This window comes from Ovis canadensis, chromosome 12 (genome assembly GCF_042477335.2).
Source record: "Ovis canadensis isolate MfBH-ARS-UI-01 breed Bighorn chromosome 12, ARS-UI_OviCan_v2, whole genome shotgun sequence".
Taxonomy (NCBI): Eukaryota; Metazoa; Chordata; class Mammalia; order Artiodactyla; family Bovidae; genus Ovis; species Ovis canadensis.
This window is the reverse complement of record NC_091256.1, coordinates 81,701,480-81,718,545: the sequence shown is the minus strand read 5'-3', so window position 1 is coordinate 81,718,545 and position 17,066 is coordinate 81,701,480. Positions and strand designations below refer to the sequence as shown.

The following is a 17,066-nucleotide window of genomic DNA, read 5'->3' as shown; positions in this document are numbered from 1 at the left end:
AAGGAAAGAGGTCGAGGAAAAGATATGTTGCCCAGTGTTATGGACTAAAGTTTTAGTCCCCTCAAAATCCATATGCTGAAGCTCTAAAGTGAAAGTCGCTCAGTCATGTCCGATTCTTTGCGACCCCATGGATGAATTCTCCAGGCCAGAATACCGGAGTGGGCAGCCATTCCCTTCTCCAGGGCATCTTCCTAACCCAGGTCTCCTGCATTGCAGGTGGATTCTTTACCGTCTGAGCCACCAGGGAAGCCCATAATCCTGCCCCAAGTGTGGCTGTATTTGGAGACAGGACCTCTAAGGAAGTAATTAAGGTTAAATAAGGTCACAGGTGTAGCTTTCTAACAGGATTAATGTTCTTAAAAGAAAAGAGACCAATACTGCCCCAACCACCAATGTATGCACAAAGGAACAGAAACTGAATTTGCCTTGATCATGGGCTTCAAATCTCCAGAACCGTGAGAAATTAAATTTCTGTTGTTTAAGTCACCCAGTCTGTGGTATTCTGTTACAGCAACTCAAGCTGACTAATACAGTTTCTAATGCCTGATGTTTGGAAAACACAGATATTCCTTCAGTGTTTTCAGGAACTAGCTGCTTTAAATGTCCTCTGTCCCTTGAAACTGGATTTGACCTTCCTGTGTTTTGCTTCTTTGTCTGACTTTGGTTTTTGTTGAAAGGAAATTTAAGACTCCGTCCAATCTGGCCTTCTTTTTACCATAGGTATGTCACTATTTGATTTTCTATTTTTTCCTTCAATATTTCTTGCAACTATTTCCTTCAAGACTTTTTGACTTTTCATCACCTTAGCTAGCCAGTTCTCAGTCTATGCAGAAATTCAATTTATCTTTTTTAAAAAATATGTATTTGGCTGCACCAGGTCTTAGTTGCAGCATGCTGGATCTTTTTAGTTTCAGCATGTGGGATCTAGCTCCCTGACCAGGGATCAAACCTCAGCCCCTTATACTAGGAATACTTGAGTCTTAGCCACTGGACCAGCAGGGAAGTCCCTCAATTTCTCTCCTTAAAAATACTTATCAATAATAAATTACTGATATCAGCCATGTTTACCTTAGTTAATAATGCTAATATATTTTCTTTCCTAATGGTATTTCATTCAGATCTCTGCTATAACTGTGGAGTACCACTGTGAGCCCTCTAAAAGATTTCAAGTTTCAGCTGTTTGTCTGAGGGCTTTAAAAAGAACAAACTTTTTAATTATAGAAATTTCCAGACCCAGGAGTAGAAAGATTATAGCTTCACACAGATCTAACATTATCAAGATTTTTGCCATACTCACTTCTTCTCCTTTTTTCTTGGCTAACATATTGCAAACGAATCTAAGACATCAAGTTATTAAACTCTATGTATCTCAATATGAATCTCTTAAAAGACATTTTTTTTACAGAAATACAATTCAGTTATCTAACCTAGGAGAATTAACAATAATGCTTTTGTTTGCATGCTTTTGAGTGAAACTATTCATAGACCTTTGTACTGATATTATGAAAAAGCATGGCATTAGTATAGCAATATTCTGTAGACTCCAGTTTTACAGTGAAATTTAGTTACGTGCAAGGTGTTGACCTACCATCCAACTAAAGCTGAGCTCCACAAGGCCTGAGACAAGTCTCAAAAATACACAGGATCAAGGCTGCAGTCTTTGTACATTATTTTAATAAAAACACACTATTGCATACAAATATACAGATCTTAAGTTGTAACATTCAAATTCAGAATGCAATAAAGTAGCTTTGTAAGTTTTCTTCACTGAGACAGACTTTCTTATTCATGATAATTAAGACATAATGAACAAGAGAAGTACATTATTTTCCAACCTCGTGATTAGTAAATTCCTCTGTAAAGGAATGAAGGTATACAATCGTTTGTAAGAAAACAGCTGGCAAACTAGATGGCCCTGCCTACATTGTATTAATGTGAATAAGAGAAACAATAAGAGCTAGAGAAACTCTACTTAAATGTTTACGAGTATAGGCAATACTGCTTTCTCAGACTTCTTTCTACCAATGATTATATACTTGATATGTGAACATTCTCAAATGTAAAATATTTCAATATGATCATCTGTATTTCTTCCACAGTGACAATTTGTTTTATGTTTTAATCTGATATATATTTTTGAACTGGATTCATCTACAAAAAATAACGAGAAATCCTGAAATTATTAGTTCCAAGTCAACTTATGTTTAAAACTTAATCTATGAAAAACAAAAGTGTGTGTAAGAAACACCAGCTACATGGCAAGTTTTATTTCTAAGAGAAATTCTTACACAAATCATCTTGTCTTATAAAACAAAACCAAAAAAATTAAAATTAATCCCACAAATTCAAATTAATGGAACTTAGTGTAACAAAGTCAAAGCCAGTCTTGTCATCTGCATGTTAATTTGATAAATCAAACTGCTTTGGGGGAGGTACCCAAGAAAACAACGGTATCTGCTACTGTGCAGAAATGACGACTTTCAGCCCTTAAATAAACTGTTACAGCTCTTTTTTAAACAAAGATGTATATCTGGGAAACGCAGTGGGATATGTTACTTCTGAAATTCCACAAAAGCTGTAAGGCAGCCAAGTGTTGATGGCATTTAAGGACAGTAAAACTTTGTACTCTTAATGACTGTTGACAGGCTTTGTGTCAATATTCAAACAATATGCTTTTCATGGACTACAGATGAAAATATTACATCACACCCCAACATAGCATTACTATACTTGTATTAAGGAATCACTAGTTATCTGCTGTTTTAAACAAAGTCCTGTCCAGGCATTAGGCTGTAATCTAAATGTTGACAGTGCCTAATTTCACCTCTTAAAATGAACAAAAAGGGCTTATGTATCAAGATTAATTCTCTTTGGCTGCAACGGATACCATTTCCTCTGGGGGCAGTCTTTAGTTCGCTTTCTTCTCAGTACCAAGTCAGTAGTCGTCCTAGTAGAAGTCTCGGCTGGTGTGGCTTCTATCTGTGCTATAAAGCTCTCGGCTTTACCATCTGGTTTCCTACAGCAACTGGAAAAGACTTCCTGGTGGACTCTCTGGAGCTGGATAACAGGTTGCATCTTTAACACTTGGGAAAACCCATCTCCTTGTTCAATTAATGCAGGTAAGGACTTAAAAAACAAACAACAGTAATACGTAACGTTAATCTCAGGCTGAAACACAAAAACACAGAGGTAAGTATTTAAGTTGTTCAGGTCAAGCCTTTTTCTAAAACCTTATTTTTAGGTCACATAATTGGCATTACTTTAAAATACCAATTTTAGCTGAGGGATTTTAACAAAAAGCAAAAGCTAAAAAGATGTATTCTATTCCTATTTTATAATGCCTGGTAGTAACATAAAACTCTAGTAAAACAGGAGGTAACAGGGACTTCCCTGGCAGTTCAGTGGTTAGGACTTTGTCCTTCCAATGTAGGAGGTACGGGTTAGGAAGTTAGATTCCTAGCAGGGGAACTAAAGCCTCACAGCAAGGTGAAAAGATTAACACACACACACACACACACACACACACACACACACACACACACACACACACGAGGTTAACAGAATTTCAGAGGTAAAAAATCTAATGTCTGGAATCCTGTATTTTAGGACAGTACGTATTTTAGAAATCTTAGAGGCGGGATCAGCGCGTTTTCCCTATAAAGGCCCAAGGAATAAACATTTTAGGTTGTGAGGGCCTTTACATTTGTCACAAGTATTCTACTCTCCCTTTCTAGTGTTAAGAGGCCATGCACGCATACACGCTCAGTCACAGCCCACTCTTTGTGACCCCTTGGACTGAAGCCCACCAGGTTCCTCTGTCCATGGAATTTTCCAGGCAAAAATACTGGAATGAGTTGCTATTTCCTACTCTAGGGATCTTCTAGAACCAGGGATCAAAACTGTGTCTCCTGCACTGGCAGGCAGATTCTTTACCACCGTGCCACCTGTGAAGCCCCAAAAAGTCCATAGACAATAAGTAAACGAAAGTACATGGCTCAGTTCCAAAACAATTTTATTTACAAAAACAGGTGGCAGGCTGGGTTTTAGCCTGGCCCACCACAGCTCGCCAATGTCTGATTAAGAGCATGCTGTGAGAGAAGTGTGAGTACCAGAAAATCATGGGATCAATACACATCACAAAAGGTTACAGAAAGTAATCAAAACAGAGGAGATTCTGAAGGAGTTTAAAAATAATTTTCATGTACTAGATATCCAAATGGTTTTTGTTTGTGCAAAATACATGTCAAGAACATGGACAATTTTATTATAATAATATTAAAACTCCAAGTTGGATATGCAGTTGATGGAAGAAATTTCCACATACTGAGGTATGAGGAAGCCACTCTGGTTTATACATGATTTAGTTTGAACTGTATGCTAACTCAAACAGCCTGTCTTGTGGCCTGTCAGACATACCTTGTACTTCTGCTTTCACCATTAAAGCAAAGAATGTGCTCATCATCCAGTTACACAAAGGGGGAAGGCATGACCCACTGCAGTCACCCAAGACAGGGAGCCCAGAGGGGAACTCAGGATGGGAAAGCCGAGATGAGCATTCTGTGCTTTGGATACACAGGCTCCCAGATAGTTAAGATGCACATTTAAGGACAGATTTCAGCGACCCCAGATTCTTGCACCTTCCCATACACAGAAAAAAACACTAAAATCATTAACTTGAGACATCTGTTCTTCGCACTTAGCAGTAATCTTTTACCAAGTTGCAATCTTGACATTTCTTCCCCAGCCAAAAAATTCATATAGACTGGCTCCTCCCCTACCCTTTGGAGCAGTCCCATCAAAGCTACTGAGAAGCTCTTTCCTGGGCTATAGCCCTCGGTTTGATTCTAATAAACTTCTTCTGCTATTCTTCTTATATATTATTTATTGATTATTTGCATAAATACAGTATAATACAGTGGTTAAGAGTACATATTCTGGAGCTAAACATCCAGGGTTTAAATCCTGGCACAATGATATGTTTGGGCAATCTGCTTAGCCCCTCTACTTTCCTTATCTGTAAAACAAGGAAGCAGCAGTACTTCTCTCAGAGGGATAGAGTAAGGATTAAATGAGGTAATACAATATATATAAAACAGTTAGATGGGGCCTAATTCATAAATGCTGATTAAATGTTAGTGTTATTATCAAAATTGTTTGATGGATTTCTAACTCTCAGAACTCAAAAAATATAACCAACCTTCAAAGAAAGTTAAGTTAAAGTGTTAATCGTTCAGTTGTGTCCAACTCTTTACAACCCCATGGACTGTAGCCTGCCAGGTTCCTCCATCCATGGAATTCTCCAAGCAAAAATACAGCAGTGGCTAGCCATTCCCTTCTCCAGGGGATCTTCCCAATGCATGGATGGAACCCAGGTCTCCTGCATTGCAGGCAGATTCTTTACTGTTTGGGTCACCAGCGAAGCCCAACCTTTAAAGAAGCCAGGCATAACACTGGCACACAGTAGGTACCTAAAAAATGGTAATCATTCTGAATGTTACAGTCATTTAATAACTTCACTGAAGATCTATTTAAAAGACTACTGAGAATTCCTATTACAACAGACTAACACACATATGAATGCTAAAAGCAAATACCTAGCTACTCATGTTATTCACTTATAATTTAGTAGGCAGTTACCTTCATGGCTTCACTGATCTCCTTAGCTACTGTTTCTCCTCTGCATCTCAAGTTTTCCAACCGAGGGGCTGCAAAGAAACCACCAAACAATATTTTAGGTTTTTAATCTAATACCAAGTCATAAAAGACATGCAGGTGCTATCTGGACAATGATCTGTGAGGACTCTTCACCTTTACTTAACAAGAAAAGCAGAGGTTATTCTATATATAAAACAGAAGATCAGTGAAATAACATACTCTATTTATTTGAATATGACAACAGGGGAGGAAATAATCTTAAAAGAGTGTGGATAATATGCCAATACAAAGTACAGCATGTTGAAATGGTGAAAATTAGGAAGCACAATGTATCTACAAATGAGATGGCCTTATTAAAAGTGTTACATCAAAATAATTCCCTACACTAAAACACTGGAAAGTGTAGGGATTAAATCCAATAGAAAATATTATCTCCTACTTTGAAATTCCACCACAATTCAGATTACATTCAGTAGTTCAGTAATCACATCCATTTAAAAAGAATTCAGAGATCATACAGTCATACTGTTGAAAGGCGATGGGGAATATAGAATGGATAAGACAAAAACAGAAATATGAGAACTATAGAGAAGATGGCGTTTCCCAGGTGGCACAGTGGTAAAGAATCCAACTGCTGATGCAAGAGATGTGAGTTCAATCCCTGGGTCAGGAAGATCCCCTGGAGGAGACAATGGCAACCAACTCCAGTATTCTTGCCTAGAGAATCCTATGGACAGAGGAGCCTGGCGAGCTACAGTCCATGGGGTTCCAAAGAATCAGACACGACTCAGTGACTCAACAGACAGAAGATATGTAGTTGACCTTTGTGGACAGATTCAGAGTAAGAATCAGTGAAGTCTCTCAGTCGTGTCTGACTCTCTGACCCCATGGACAGTAGCCTGGACCAGGCTCCTCCGTCCATGTGATTTTCTAGGCAAGAGTACTGGAGAGGGTTGCCATTTCCTTCTCCAGGGAATCTTCTCGACCCAGGGATCAAACCAAGGTCTCCCGCATTGCAGACAGAACACTCTACTGCCTGAGCCACCAGGGAGTAAGAATAAAGACAAGCAATCTAATTGAGAATTTTAAATTCACATAATTTCTTATCACTATAAAAAAGTTTTTAATATACAATGTGGCAATAATAGAAAGTATTTAAAATAATTTTTATTAATAAAAATGAGATTCCTACATTTTGGGTGCTTCTGTTAATTCAGTAACATTTGGTTCTATTAAAAAGACAAATCTTCCATTACATATTTCCCATTAGCTTTGTTCTACACACTGTACCAAAATCCTTTGCAAATAAAAATGTTGTTGAAAATTTCTAAGTAATTCATCTTTTGAAAAAAGGGAGTATAAAAGTTGTAAGTGGATCTAAAACATTTCATAATCAGACTGATAAAATGCAACTCTAGTTGCAAAGACTTCTTTTTAGTTCAATTTACCTTTCCTGCATATGTAAATTAATAGAGATAGAAAGAATATTTGAAGAAATATGATGATTAAGTCAGAATGGTGGCTACCTCTGAGAGCAGCAGAATATTGACCAGTAAGGAATATACAGAAATTTTTTGGGGTACAGAGTGTCTGTAAAATTGGGAAGCAGAATAAATATGTGTTAGTTACACTTGCAAATAATATAGTCTATATCTTCTTCTTCAAGTTACCTTTTCAAGTAAAATTTAAAGCAACGGATCTAACTGTTAAAATGTAAAAAATGAAATAAATAGGATATTTTCCTGATGTTTCCAGATTTTTGGACAGTGTGACTATATTTACTGTACATATGAACACATAACAGCATATTATTTGAAAAGGTACTTTTTAAAAATAGGTTTATCCTATGTTAAAGAAGTTGTGGTACATATATGCAATGGAATATTACTCAGCCGTAAAAAAAGAACACATTTGAGTCAATTCTAATGAGATGGATGAACCTAGAGCCTATTATACAGAGTGAAGTCAGAAAAATAAATATCGCATATTAATGTATATATATGGAATCTAGAAGAATGATACTACTGAAGAATTTATTTGCAGGGAGCAGTGGAGAAACAGACAGAGAATAGACTTATGTACATGGGGAGAGAGGAGGAGAGGGTGAGAGGTAGGGAGAAAGTAACATGGAAACTTACATTACCATATGTAAAATAGATAGTCAGTGGGAATTTGCTGTATGTCTCAGGAAACTCAAACGGGGGCTCTGTATCAACCTAGAGGGGTGGGATGGGGAGGGAGATGGGAGGGCGGTTCAAGAGGGAGAGGATATATATATATCGATGGCTGATTCAGGTTGAGGTCTGACAGAAAACAACAAAATTCTGTAAGTAATTATCCTTCAATTAAAAAATGAATAAATTAAAAAAATAAATATATTTTAAAAACCCATAAAAATAGGTTTATCCTATGTTTCCCAACTCTGCAGACAATATCTAGATCCAAGTGGCAGTTACATACTTTAATATGTATATATGTATACAAGTTCATCAAGCTGCGCACTATATATTATAGCTCAATATATACAAACATACACATAATGAACGAAATCTCTTTTTCAGCATTTACTCTAGAAAGTTGTCTTCAGTTCAGTCACTCAGCACGTAGTAACACATATAACTTAACAAAAAACTTTCTTCTGCAAACACACACGGATGGACAATAGCTGTTTTCCATCTGTTGCACAAGCAATAACAATGAAAAATGTGCCAAGTAGTTTGGGATTGCATGTAAAATGGAGTTAGGTCCCAGGCTTGGATAACTGCGAACAGATTTTCATACATGAATGTTTGGTGGGACATTCTAAACTTGTGCTGGACTTACACTACGTTTAGCATTCTTGGCCCCTGACTATAAAATGCCAGCTACGCCCTCCCATTAGTGCTGTAACTAAAAATTTCCCCCTATTTTTCAAAGGACCGCTAGGGGGCAGTACGGCCCCCGCAGTAGGAACCATGGTGCTCCTATTTTTCAGAATTTCCTTGGGAACAAGAACCTTATTCTCTTAATCTTGGACTCCCTCCTGCTGAACACAGTGTCTGACTTGTAGAGCAGGTGCTTGAAAAGTATGATGGATGAAGGCTATAACAAAGTTTGCCATGGAGGCACAAAGGTGAGGTCAATCCAACAAGGGAATTGAAAGGAGTAAAAACTTTACAGATGTTATAAAAGCTGTTATAACATAGATGTTATAGACTAAGAAGATTTTGTACTGGGTGGCTGGGGGTGAGTGGAAGGAGGAGGTGGGTGGTAGAGGATGTGCTATACCAAAACAAGAGAATAAATCAAGAAAGAAGAAAACACAGGAACCAGGAAACATGATCCAAAACATAACAGAAGTAAAGGAAATCCCCAGGATGAGGAGGAAAAAACAGATGGAATGAAAGCTCTTCAGCAGGCCTAAAGAGCAAACAGTCCAGATTAGAACAGGAAGACAAAAGGCTCCCAGAGGAAAACCTCCAAGAAAAAAGGAAAGCGTTTTAAAAGTGGATTTGATGGAAGTGTTTACTATATTGAGAAGAATTTTACAGTTCTATTGAAGTGTTTGGGAAAGAATTAGTGAAAGACACATCAGCAAACAAAGTAAACAGAAAAATAAAGCATTCCGAAGCAGGGGGGTAGAAAGATGTTCAAGAAAGAAAATACACTCATAGTATGATTACCTGACTCATACTGAAGAATATTTACATAGTCATAACAATATCAATGCTTAATACTACTGATGATTTTTGACAAAAATGAAAGTGAAGCGGATGAATGTAGATTATTCTTTTGAGAAACTTGGCTATAAAAAGGAGAGTTCAGGTAAAAGAAACAGAAGGAATGGAAGTTTTCCCTACATGTGATCTTCTGATAGCGCATTTCTGTAGTATTATGGGCTGTCATACAATGCCAATCAATCCTATGTATTAACTTTAGCAACTCTGTGACGGAAGCAGGTTTCATCAGCCTCTTTTTTTTTAGATGGGAAAAAAAGGAGCTGTGACAACTGAGAAATGTATTTGAACTAAACAAATAACTGAATAAACACTAAACAGAGTTAGAAACTCACAGCACACACTCTTCTATATTCTATACGTAACTTTCCAAACTACCACTTTGTCAGGAATTATGCTATACTCAAATGAATATAAGTTAACAAACAGTCAAAAATTTTGCTACAGTAAAAATCTCTTAAGATAAAAACAAAAATAAATTATGCCTAGCAAAGAATTTTTAAAAGTCTAGAGTTAAATTTGTTTCAACTATTAACATTTAAGTACTGTTTTGTTTTTAGTTAAGTAAATTAAATTCCTTTCTTTGAAAACTAAGAAGCATCAATAATTTTAGGAATAAAACTAAACACACACAGATTTTAAAAAACCCAAAAAGGGAAAAATAAACACACAAATATGACCACTAAAAATGAAATATGTCATCTGTAAATGTATCAGAAAAGCATTCACCAACATTAACATCTGCTCAGGAATTCAAAATACACAAACTTTTCAATTTCTCACTTAAGGTTATTTTAAATGAATGTTCCACTTGCTGTAACTAGTAAGAGCTTACAGGTACTTGTGATCAACTGTCTCATGTCCAGATGGCTGGTCCTTGCCACACAGGAGATGGATGGGCTTCCTGCAGAAGCATCCTCAAGGGCTCTCTCCATCACCTTAATGGGAACACCTTCATGGCACCATTATTCACTGTCTCATCACAAACAAAGGTATCACTGAACCCAAAGGACTACCTCCAGATTCTATTTAAATGTCACGCAGTAGAACTAATGTGCATCTGAAGTGTGGTTTTCCTAATATTTTTCATCATAAATGTGTAGTATTTCAGCTACACTATATGTTACATGGGGCTTCCCTGGTGGCTTTGTGGTAAAGAATTCTGCAATGCAAGAGACACGGGTTCAACCCCTGGGTTGGGAAGATTCCTCGGAGGAGGGCATGGCAACCCACTTCAGTATTCTTGCCTGGAGAATCCCATGGAAAGAGGGCCCTGGTGGGCTATAGTCCATAGGGTCGCAAAGAGTCAGACGCAGCTGAATGACCGAGCACACACAGGTTTACACAGATCTTTAAAGGGTAGCCTAGAAAGTTATTTGTTTATAATACCATTTGCACATTTTTTCAGGGGGAAATACAGTTCAAATTTCAAAGTTCAGATTAAGTATAAATGTCTGAAATGTAACCATTTGTAAGTGGGTGACTACCTGTAAATATTCTAACAATGGCTTAAGCAAGCTGTCATTATTAGGAAAAAAGAGGAACTGTCTCTAAGTCCTCTGCTTGTAGGGTCAGCAAAAGAACTATCATAAAGTCTACTACAGAGAAACTTAAAATAGATCCTTGTCACTACTACATGTTTTGTGAAGGACAGGAAATAATAAAAAGGGAGCCTAGTCAATTAATTTCAAATAACTTTTTAAAAAAGTTGATGATATGGAAAGAATGATTAGTTTCACTAATAGGATCACAAAAGGTTATAAATGACAAATGAAAACTCATCCTATTGGTAGGGAGTTAATTAGAAGACTGCTGCAAAGATATATATATATAAAAGTTTGCTCTTAAAAATGTGGAAGTTAGGCACCCTTGAGTACACTGCCTTCCCTAGTCACTTGCTTTCTAAAACACAGGGAAATGAAAAAGTGGAAATGAAAGATTGAGTAATCAACCTTGTTTTGCTTTTAGGTCACTGCACTGACTAAACTAGGAAACATGAAATTCCAAAAGCATGCACAAATTCAGAAATTCAGCAAGGAAAAAAAGGCATTAACTGAGTGTTTCCTTTCCATTTCCACTGTATTTTTATGAACATGTATGAGCAAGCATGCATAATATAGGATGTTTGGCTTGTACTAGTTTCTAAAAAGGGTAACTAAAGGCATGAATAAGAACCATGAGTTAAAAAGTAGCATCCCCAGTGAAAAGGAAACCAAAAACTAAGCAGTGATATACGACTTTCTGGAAGATAACACTTTGCCACAATTTTAACCCATCTGTTTAACACACGTGCTAGGCTCCTTGGCCTCTACTCACACCTACACCTCACCAGCTCCTTCAGTACCCAAGAACTGCATCTGTCTTAAGGTACCACATATTTTTAAACTCCTAGCTTGTGTTATCTGGTCTCAGTCAAGACTCTAACCTTCTCCTATAATGCTCTTTCCCTCTATTCCTTCCACTACAGCCTCAGTAGTCCCTTGTTCTATGAATACTCAAGCTCATTCTTAGGAACCTTGTTCTAGCTTTTCTAACTGAAAAGTTCTTCCTCTTGATTGTCACAAGATAAATTCCTTCTTGTTACTTCCTCAGAAAAGTGTTTCCCATCACCTAAACACATCACCCTAGCACTGATGTTATTTATTTTTCTATTTGTTGATACCTGCCTTCCCTCATTAGAATGTAAGCTCCACAGAGCAAGGACCCTGTCTGTATCATTCACCATTACATCCTCCACAATGAGAATAGTTCTGGCATATAGTAGACATTCAATAAAAATGCTGAATGCATGGGTGAATAATAGTCATGTGGTAAGTATTTACTGAGCATGATGCTATATGCTGGTTTCACATAATGCAAACAAAAATGCAAAGTAAAAAGCTCATGAAGCTTTCAGTTTTGTGAGAAAAGGAACAAACAAGCACATGTCGTAACAAATGATATTATGGAAATAAACAAGTATTATGACAGAGAATTGGGGAGAGATTACTTTTACCAGGGTGAGTAGGAAAGATCTCTCTGCGGAGGAAGCATTTAAATAAGAAAAACTGAGAAGATGTCAACCTTAGAAGTACTGGGGGAAGTAAACTCATATACTTATGATCATTTTATCTATGACAAAGGAGGCAAAGATATACACTGAATAAAAGACAGTCTCTTCAACAAGTAGCGCTGGGAAAACTGGACAACTACCTGTAAAATAATTAATTAGAACATTCTCTAACACCATATACAGAAGCAAACTTTGTTAAAATGGATTAAAAATCTAAATGTAAGACTGGATACTGTGAAACTCCCAGAGAAAAACAGGCAGAACACTCTGACAAAAACCATAGCAGTATTTTTTTTTTTGGATTTGTCTCCTAGAGTGATGGAAACGAAACCAAAAATAAACAAATGGGACGTAATTAAACTTAAAAGCTTTTGCACAGCAAAAGAGACCATCAGCAAGACAAAAAGACAATCTGAGGAAAAAATACTTGCAAACTATGTGACTGACAGGATTAATTTACAAAATACACCATCAGCTCATATAGCTCAATAAAAAAATAAATGGGTAGAATACCTAAATAGATATTCCTCCAAAGAAGACATACAGAAGGCCACCAGGCACATGAAAAGATGCTCAACACTGCTAATTATTCAAGAAATGCAAATCAAAACTACAATAAGGTATTACCTCATACCAGTCAGAACAGCCATCATCAGAAAGGCTACAAATGATAAACCCTGGAGAAGGGGTGGAGAAAAGGGAACCCTTCTACACTACTAATTCGAATGTAAACTGATGCACCCACTATGGAGAACAGTATGGGAATTCCTTGGCAATTTCCTGATAGCTCAGTTGGTAAAGAATCCGCCTGCTTCCTGGGTTGGGAAGATCCCCTGGAGAAGCGATAGGATACCCACTCCAGTATTCTTGGGCTTCCCCTTGTGGTTCAGGTTTCAGTGAATCCGCCTGCAATGTGGGAGACCTGGGTTCGATCCCTGGGTTGGGAAGATCCCCTGGAGAAGGGAAAGGCTACCCACTCCAGTATTCTGGCCTGGAGAATTCTATGGACTGTATACTCATGGGGTTGTAAAGAGTTGGACACAAATCAGCAACTTTCACAGCAATTCTTTTAAAAACTAAAAACAGATCTCTCAGCAATTCTACTCCTGGGCATTTATCTGGAGAAAACTGTAATTTGAAAAGACACAGAGCCAACACTATGTTCATAGCAGCACTATTTTCAATAGCCAATCAAGACATGGAAACAAAACTGACAAATGAATCAACAAAGATGATGTGGTACATACACACAGTGGAATACTTCTCAATCACAGCAAAGAATGAGATGCCATTTGCAGCAACACTGATGGACCTAGAGATTATCATACTAAGTGAAGTTAGACAGAGAAAGACAAATATCATACAATATTGCTTATATGTGGAATCTTAAAAAAAATGATACAAATGAACTTACTGACAAAAGAGAAATAGAATCACAGCCATAGAAAACAAATTTATGGTTACCCAAGGGTAAGAGGGATATATCAGGAGTCATGGTTACCCAAGGGTAAGAGGGATATATCAGGAGTCTGAGATTAAAATATACACACTACTGTATATAAAATGGATAACCAACAAGGACCTACTTACTACACATTAATAGCATAGGGAACTCTACTCACTATCTTGTAATAACCTACAATGGAAAAGAAACTAAAAAACGAATAGACATACACACACACATACAGCTGAACCACTTTGCAGAAAGAGAGGGTCTACAGAGGGCTAGAACAAAAAGGAAAGCTTTTGAAATGAATCTGGAAGGGCCAGGTCACATAAAGGAATGCTGAGAAGGTCAAAGTCTATTATGTATTCTTTAAAATTGGGAGACTTTAGGATTTTAAGCAGAGGAATGAAAGTTGATTTGTGTTTTTAAGAGTATCCTAAATTTCTAGTCAAGCTGGTCTTAGAAGTTCATAAACTCCCCACTTTTGTCCAAAGTACCACTGGATAAAGACAGAAAAATTTTAAAGACAAATTCAAAGCATGTACAAAGTAAATTTCTATGAACCAGAAAAAAGTAGAAGAGAAAAAGCTTTTAAGTCAGGCTAAAGTTACAGACCGACTGGAGGGCAGACGGAAGGTAGGCAGTAAGTAACCAGGAATTTGCTACCCACAAGATAAAAAGGTGTCAACATGCACCAGAGGGGCAGGGAATGGGGAGAGCTGGCCTCATACATGAAACCAAGGGTTCAAATGGAGTTTTCCTACCCAGAAAAGGAGGCTGGGGGAAAAAACCAACAAACTGAGCTACTGAGCTGCAGCATACTTAAAGCTACACTAGTTGATGGCAGAAAATGCCTCAAAGCCAGGGCTGTATTAAGCTGCCTGCTGACTTAGTGACTAGATCCACTATCGCCAATATTACAGTGGAACAGAGGCCCTCCCAGTGTCAATTTAAGATGTGGTTCTTGCCTGGGACTGATCAAGGGCCAGACAGAAGGCAACCACAAAACTGCTAGACAGGAAGAGGGGAAAGCAGCAATTAGAAAGTAAGCACATGAAAAACTCAGTCAAGAAACACTTGCTAAGCAAAATTCTTAAATATATGAAGAAATTACAACCATGAAGGACAGCCAATATAACCAACGTCAAGGGGAGGAATTTGCTGTAGATAAAATAAAAATAGAGCAATCTGAAAATGATTTTTAAAGGTTTCAGTTCAGTTCAGTCGCGTCCAGCTCTTTGTGACCCCATGAATTGCAGCAGGCCAGGCCTCCCTGTCTATCACCAACTCCCGGAGTTTACCCAAACTCATGCGCATTGAGTCGGTAATGCCATCCAGCCATCTCATCCTCTATCGTCCCCTTCTCCTCCTGCCCCCAATCCCTCCCAGCATCAGAGTTTTTTCCAATGAGTCAACTCTTCGCATGAGGTGGCCAAAGTGTTGGAGTTTCAGCTTCAGCATCATCCCTCCCAAAGAACACCCAGGACTGATCTCCTTTAGAATGGACTGGTTGGATCTCCTTGCAGTCCAAGGGACTCTCAAGAGTCTTCTCCAACACCACAGTTCAAAAGCATCAATTCTTTGGCGCTCAGCTTTGTTCACAGTCCAACTCTCACATCCATACATGACCACTGGAAAAACCATAGCCTTGACTAGATGGACCTTTGTTGGCAAAGTAATGTCTCTGCTTTTGAATATGCTATCTAGGTTGGTCATAGCTTTCCTTCCAAAGAGTAAGCATCTTTTAACTTTATGGCTGCAATCACCATCTGCAGTGATTTTGGAGCCCCCAAAATAAAGTCTGACACTGTTTCCACTGTTTCCCCATCTATTTGCCATGAAGTGATGGGACCGGATGCCATGATCTTCATTTTCTGAATGTTGAGCTTTAAGCCAACTTTTTCACTCTCCTCTTTCACTTTCATCAAGAGCCTCTTTAGTTCCTCTTCATTTTCTGCCATAAGGGTGGTGTCACCTGCATATCTGAGGTTATTGATATTTCTCCTGGCAATCTTGATTCCAGCTTGTGCTTCTTCCAGCCCAGCGTTTCTCATGATGTACTCTGCATAGAAGTTAAATAAGCAGGGTGACAATATACAGCCTTGACATACTCCTTTTCCTATTTGGAACCAGTCTGTTGTTCCATGTCCAGTTCTAACTGTTGCTTCCTGACCTGCATATAGGTTTCCCAAGAGGCAGGTCAGGTGGTCTGGTATTCCCATCTCTTTCAGAATTTTTCAGTTTGTTGTGATCCACACAGTCAAAGGCTTTGGCATAGTCAATAAAGCAGAAATAGATGTTTTTCTGAAACTCTCTTGCTTTTTTGAAGATCCAGCGGATGTTGGCAATTTGATCTCTGGTTCCTCTGCCTTTTCTAAATATCTGCTGTCACACACCTTCAAATAGACAATTACTGTAACTGCTTGATATGTCTAATCTTAGATCTTTATCAGTACATTTGTATATGAGCAGGTAGGCACAGGGAGTTTTGAGTTGTTTATATATATACAATATATTCTATTCTGTGATTTTTTTCATTCAAGTATGTAACATATGGTTCATTTCTGTGGTTCTTACTGGTAATTTTTTTAATGCTTTTTTATACATACACATGGAGAAGGCAATGGCACCCCACTCCAGTACTCTTGCCTGGAAAATTCCATGGACGGAGGAGCCTGGTAGGCTGCAGTCCATGGGGTCTCTAAGAGTCAGACACAACTGAAGCAACTTAGCAGCAGCAGCAGCAGCAGCAGCAGCAGCACACATACGCACAATTTTATTTAAATAGAGTATACACTTTTTTTGTTTGTTTTTGAGTAGGGGGGATTTTTTTATTTGTTTTGCTTGTTTCCTCTTCTCATCTTCCACTTATAATTCCATGTAAATTTGTCTGAGGACTCTCATCTTCTAGAAAATCTTTAACTTAATCTTTTAACTTTGCTTCTTTATCATTTCTATTTTTGTACTATTCTTATTTTATTTCATGATTTATTTTTCTTCTGTAATGTCTGTTATGATTTCCTTTAGCTACTGCATGCATGCTAAGTTGCTTCAGTTGTTTCCAACTTTTTGTGACTCTCTGGACTGTAGCTCGCCAGGCTCCTCTGTCCATGGGATTCTCCAGGCAAGAATATTGGAGTGGGTTGTCATGCTCTCCTCCAGGAGATCTTCCTCACCCAGGGATCGGAACCATGTC

The 17,066-nt window shown here is 37.9% G+C and overlaps 1 protein-coding gene across 1 annotated transcript in view; it reads right to left on the bottom strand.

Moving 5' to 3' along the window:
- Positions 1-1,657: 1,657 nt before the first annotated feature.
- NSL1 (NSL1 component of MIS12 kinetochore complex) overlaps positions 1,658-17,066 on the bottom strand; it is a 41,898-nt gene continuing 26,489 nt past the window's right edge. The window contains exons 5-6 of the mRNA XM_069544198.1: positions 5,638-5,705; positions 1,658-3,126 (exon numbers count right to left, since the gene is read on the bottom strand). Of these exons, the coding sequence (XP_069400299.1) occupies positions 2,848-3,126; positions 5,638-5,705 (347 nt within the window). The 3' untranslated portion in view covers positions 1,658-2,847. The remainder of the gene's footprint in view (positions 3,127-5,637; positions 5,706-17,066) is intronic.